The sequence below is a fragment of the Oncorhynchus keta genome, unplaced genomic scaffold, assembly GCF_023373465.1.
Source record: "Oncorhynchus keta strain PuntledgeMale-10-30-2019 unplaced genomic scaffold, Oket_V2 Un_scaffold_17573_pilon_pilon, whole genome shotgun sequence".
NCBI lineage: Eukaryota > Metazoa > Chordata > Actinopteri > Salmoniformes > Salmonidae > Oncorhynchus > Oncorhynchus keta.
The window spans coordinates 730,928-736,867 of NW_026290825.1; the positions used below are offsets into that span (position 1 = coordinate 730,928).

At 50.5% G+C, this 5,940-nt stretch overlaps 1 protein-coding gene across 1 annotated transcript; it reads right to left on the minus strand.

Moving 5' to 3' along the window:
• Window positions 1-3,050: 3,050 nt before the first annotated feature.
• LOC127927760 (ras-related protein Rap-1b-like) lies at window positions 3,051-5,286 on the minus strand. The gene is made up of 2 exons (XM_052514442.1): window positions 5,122-5,286; window positions 3,051-3,197 (listed from the first exon to the last, which is right to left on the minus strand). The coding sequence occupies exons 1-2, from the start codon at window positions 5,281-5,283 to the stop codon at window positions 3,051-3,053; spliced, it is 309 nt and encodes a 102-aa protein (XP_052370402.1). The 5' UTR covers window positions 5,284-5,286.
• Window positions 5,287-5,940: the final 654 nt, after the last annotated feature.

Here is a 5,940-nt window from a genome sequence, read left to right on the forward strand (position 1 = left end):
GTGTGTTGTACTGATGCAGGGTGTGTGAGGTGTGTGTTGTATGAAGCAGGGTGTGTGAGGTGTTGTTGTTCTGATGCAGGGTGTGTGAGAGTGTGTGTTGTACTTGCAGGGTGTGTTGGGTGTGTTGTTCTGAAGCAGGGTGTGAGGTGTGTGTGTGAACTGATGCAGGGTGTTGAGGTGTTGAGGTGTGTGAGGTGTGTGTTGTACTGATGCAGGTGTGTAGGTGTGTGTTGTACTGATGCAAGGTGTGTGTTGTACTGAAGCAGGGTGTGAGGTGTGTTGTACTGATGCAGGAGGTGTGTGAGTGTGTGTTGACTGATGCAGGGTGTGTGAGGTGTGTGTTGTACTGAACAGGGTGTGTGAGGTGTGTGTTGTACTGATGCAGGGTGTGTGAGTGTAGAGAACAGGGTGTTGAGGTGTATAGTTTACTGAAGCAGGGTGTGTGAGGTGTGTGTTGTACTGAACAGGGTGTGTGATCTGATGCAGGGTGTGTGAGGTGAGGTGTGTGTGTGTTGTTCTGATGCAGGGTGTGTGAGGTGTGTAGTTTCTGATGCAGGGTGTGTGAGGAGTTGTACTGAAGCAGGGTGTGTGATTGTGTGTGTTGTTCATAGGGTGTGGAGGTACTGAGAGGGTGTGTGAGGTTGTGTGTTGTTCTGATGCAGGGTGTGTGAGGTAGAGAACAGGTGTGTGAGGTGTGTATAGTTTACTGAAGCAGGGTGTGTGAGGTACAGAACCAGGGTGTGTGAGGTGTGTGTTGTACTGATGCAGGGTGTGTGTGTGTTGAACTGATGCAGGGTATAGTGTGTGTTGTACTGATGCAGGGTGTGTGAGGTGTGTGAACCTGATGCAGGGTGTATAGTGTGTTGTACTGATGCAGGAGGTGTGAGGTGTGTGTTGTTCTGAACAGTGTGTGAGGTGTGTGAGGTGTGTGTTGTAGAAGAGGTGTGTGAGGTGTGTGTTGTTCTGATACAGGGTGTGTGAGGTGTGTGTTGTTCTGAAGCAGGGTGTGTGAGGTGTGTGTGTGTGTGTGTTTACTGATGCAAGGTGTGTGAGGTGTGTGTTGTACTGATGCAGGGTGTGTGAGGTGTTATGTGTTGTACTGATGCAGGGTGTGTGAGGTGTGTGTTGTACTGACAGGGTGTGTGAGGTGTGTGTTGTTGACAGTGTGTGAGGTGTGTGTGTGTGTGTGTTGTTCTGATAGGAGTGTGTGAGGTGTGTGTTGTAACAAGGTGTGTGAGGTTGTGTTGTACTTCTGTTGAGGAGGTGTGTGTGTGTGTTGTTCTGACAGGGTGTGTGTGTGTGTGTTGTACTGATGCAGGGTGTGTGAGTGTGTGTTGTACTGATACAGGGTGTGTGAGGTGTGTGTTGTACTGAAGCAGGGTGTGTGAGTGTGTGTTGTTCTGAAGCAGGGTGTGTGAGGTGTGTGTTGTTCTGAAGCAGGGTGTGTGAGGTGTGTGTGTGTTGTACTAATGCAGGGTGTGTGAGGTGTGTGTTGTTCTGAAGCAGGGTGTGTGAGGTGTGTGTTGTTCTGAAGCAGGGTGTGTGAGGTGTGTGTTGTACTGATGCAGGGTGTGTGAGGTGTGTGTGTGTTGTACTGAAGCAGGGTGTGTGAGGTGTGTGTTGTACTAATGCAGGGTGTGTGAGGTGTATGTTGTAGAACAGGGTGTGTGAGGTGTGTGTTGTACTGATGCAGGGTGTGTGTGGTGTGTGTTGTACTGATGCAGGGTGTGTGAGGTGTATGTTGTACTGAAGCAGGGGTGTGAGGTGTGTGTTGTACTGATACAGGGTGTGTGAGGTGTGTGTTGTACTGATGCAGGGTGTGTGAGGTGTGTGTTGTACTGAAGCAGGTGTGTGAGGTGTGTGTTGTACTGATGCAGGGTGTGTGAGGTGTGTGTTGTACTGAAGCAGGGTGTGTGAGGTGTGTGTTGTACTGAAGCAGGGTGTGTGTGAGGTGTGTGTTGTACTGATACAGGGGTGTGTGAGGTGTGTGTTGTACTGATGCAGGGTGTGTGAGGTGTGTGTTGTACTGATGCAGGGTGTGTGAGGTGTGTGTTGTTCTGAAGCACGGTGTGTGAGGTGTGTGAGGTGTGTGAGGTGTGTGTTGTTCTGAAGCAGGGTGTGTGAGGTGTGTAGGTGTGTGTTTACTGATACAGGGTGTGTGGGGGAGGGTGTGTGTTGTACTGATGCAGGGGTGTGTTCCCACAACAGTGTGTGTGAGGTGTGTGTTGTACTGATGCAGGGTGTGTGAGGTGTGTGTTGTACTGATGCAGGGGTGTGTGAGGTGTGTGTTGTACTGATGCAGGGTGTGTGAGGTGTGTGTTGTACTGATGCAGGGTGTGTGAGGTGTGTGAGGTGTGTGAGGTGTGTGTGTGTTGTACTGATGCAGGGTGTGTGAGGTGTGTGTTGTACTGATGCAGGGTGTGTGAGGTGTGTGTTGTACTGCCCAGGGTGTGCAGGTGTGTGTTGTACTGAAGCAGGGGTGTGTGAGGTGTGTGTTGTACTGATGCAGGGTGTGTGAGGTGTGTGTTGTACTGATGCAGGGTGTGTGAGGTGTGTGTTGTACTGAATGCAGGGTGTGTGAGGTGTGTGTTGTACTGATGCAGGGTGTGTGAGGTGTGTGTTGTACTGATGCAGGGTGTGCCAGGTGTGTGTTGTACTGATGCAAGGTGTGCAGGTGTGTGAGGTGTGTGTTGCTGATGCAGAATGGAGGTGTGTGAGGTGTGTGTTGTACTGATGCAGGGTGTGAGGTGTGTGAGGGTGTGTGAGGTGTGTTGTACTGATGCAGGGTGTGTGAGGTGTGTGTTGTTCTGAGCAGGGTGTGTGAGGTGTGTGAGGTGTGTGTTGTACTGATGCAGGGTGTGTGTGTGTGTGTTGTACTGATGCAGGGTGTGTGAGGTGTGTGTTGTACTGATGCAGGGTGTGTGTGTGTGGTGTACTGATGAGTGTGTGTTGTACTGATGCAGGGTGTGTGAGGTGTGTGTTGTACTGATGCAGGGTGTGGGTGTGTGGTGTGTGTTGTAGTGATGCACGGTGTGTGAGGTGTGTTGTTCTCACCTCGTTGACGTTGATCTTGACTTTGCAGAGGACTCCAGGAAAGCACAGCTGCTCCACTGTCTGGCCAGGTTCTGTCCCTGTTCCTTCCCCACAACACGCTCATCCTCCAGATCACATTTATTACCCACCAGAATCATCGGAACCTGGAGAGGGGAGAGTAAATAAAGAGTGGAAGGGGGAGAGGAGGAGAGAGAGGAGAATGCCATCTTCCAAAGGTAGCAGAATGCCATCTTCCCAAGGTAGCAGAATGCCATCTGCCCAAGGTAGCAGAATGCCATCTGCCCAAGGTAGCAGAATGCCATCTTCCCAAGGTAGCAGAATGCCATCTGCCCAAGGTAGCAGAATGCCATCTGCCCAAGGTAGCAGAATGCCATCTGCCCAAGGTAGCAGAATGCCATCTGCCCAAGGTAGCAGCATGCCATCTTCCCAAGGTAGCAGAATGCCATCTGCCCAAGGTAGCAGAATGCCATCTGCCCAAGGTAGCAGCATGCCATCTTCCCAAGGTAGCAGAATGCCATCTGCCCAAGGTAGCAGAATACCATCTTCCCTGCAGAATGCCATCTTCCCAAGGTAGCAGAATGCCATCTGCCCAAGGTAGCAGAATGCCATCTGCCCAAGGTAGCAGAATGCCATCTTCCCAAGGTAGCAGAATGCCATCTGCCCAAGGTAGCAGAATGCCATCTGCCCAAGGTAGCAGAATGCCATCTGCCCAAGGTAGCAGAATGCCATCTGCCCAAGGTAGCAGAATGCCATCTTCCCAAGGTAGCAGAATGCCATCTGCCCAAGGTAGCAGAATGCCATCTGCCCAAGGTAGCAGAATGCCATCTTCCCAAGGTAGCAGCATGCCATCTGCCCAAGGCAGCAGAATGCCATCTGCCCAAGGTAGCAGCATGCCATCTGCCCAAGGTAGCAGAATGCCATCTACCCAAGGTAGCAGAATGCCATCTGCCCAAGGTAGCAGAATGCCATCTTCCCAAGGTAGCAGAATGCCATCTGCCCAAGGTAGCAGAATGCCATCTTCCCAAGGTAGCAGAATGCCATCTTCCCAAGGTAGCAGAATGCCATCTGCCCAAGGTAGCAGAATGCCATCTGCCCAAAGGTAGCAGCATGCCATCTTCCCAAGGCAGCAGCATGCCATCTTCCCAAGGTAGCAGAATGCCATCTGCCCAAGGTAGCAGAATACCATCTTCCCAAGGTAGCAGAATGCCATCTGCCCAAGGTAGCAGAATGCCATCTGCCCAAGGCAGCAGCATGCCATCTTCCCAAGGTAGCAGAATGCCATCTTCCCAAGGTAGCAGCATGCCATCTGCCCAAGGCAGCAGCATGCCATCTGCCCAAGGTAGCAGAATGCCATCTGCCCAAGGTAGCAGAATGCCATCCTCCCAAGGTAGCAGCATGCCATCTTCCCAAGGTAGCAGCATGCCATCTTCCCAAGGTAGCAGCATGCCATCTTCCCAAGGTAGCAGCATGCCATCTGCCCAAGGTAGCAGCATGCCATCTGCCCAAGGGTAGCAGCATGCCATCTGCCTGCTGGTAGCAGAATGCCATCTGCCCAAGGTAGCAGCATGCCATCTTCCCAAGGTAGTAGCATGCCATCTGCCCAAGGTAGTAGCATGCCATCTGCTCTCCTAGCATCTCAGTGTACGTTTTTCTCTGTGTGTGTGTGTGTGTGTGTGTATTCATGCGTGTGTGTGTGTATGTGTGTGTGTGTGTATTCATGCGTGTGTGTGTGTATGTATTAATGCGTGTGTGTGTGTGTGTATGTGTGTATGTATTCATGTGTGTGTGCGTGTATGTATGTATTCATGCGTGTGTGTGTGTGTGTGTGTGTGTGTGTGTGTGTGTGTGTGTGTGTGTGTGTGTGTGTGTGTGTGTGTGTGTGTGTGTGTGTGTATGTATTCAGGCGTGTGTGTGTGTGTGTATGTATTCATGCGTGTGTGTGTGTATATGTATCCATGCGCGTGTGTGTGTGTGTGTGTGTGTGTGTGTGTGTATGTATCCTTGCGTGTGTGTGTGTATTCATGCGTGTGTGTGTGTGTGTATCCATGCGTGTGTGTGATAACTCACATCGTCAGTGTCTTTGACTCGGAGGATCTGTTCTCGTAGGTCTTGCAGATCGTTGAAGGTGGACTGGGCTGTGATGGAGTACACTAACGCAAAGCCCTGGCCATTCTTCATGTACAGATCTCTCATGGCTGTGAATTGTTCCTGTGGAGGAGAGAGAGACATACAGGAAGCTAAAGTCATTAGGCGGTGATAACATGGGCAAGGATCCAACCTAAAGACGTCATTAGGGGGGTGATAACATGGGCAAGGATCCCATCTAAAGACTTGTCATTAGGGGGTGATAACATGGGCAAGGATCCAATCTAAAGACGTCATTTGTGGTGATAACATGGGCAAGGATCCCATCTATTGCCTGGTCATTAGGGATGATAACATGGGCAAGGATCCCATCTATAGCCTGGTCATTAGGGCTGATAACATGGGCAAGGATCCCATCTATAGCCTGGTCATTAGGGCTGATAACATGGGCAAGGATCCCATCTATAGCCCCGGTCATTAGGCTGATAACATGGGCAAGGATCACATCTATAGCCTGGTCATTAGGGATATAACATGGGCAAGGATCCCTTCTAAAGCCTGGTCATTAGGCTGATAACATGGGTATGATCCCATCTAAAGCCTGGTCATTAGGGATGATAACATGGGCAAGGATCCCATCCAATGCTTTTCTTATCTTGTGTAACATTTGCCCTGCACACTTCCATCACCTGGCTTGGATGGGGTGAGTCGTCAGTACCATTCCAACTGAGTTAACAAGATGTTAGATCATTATTAGAGATACTGGAAGACAGTATGGAGGAGTGAGGCTGATCACAGTAG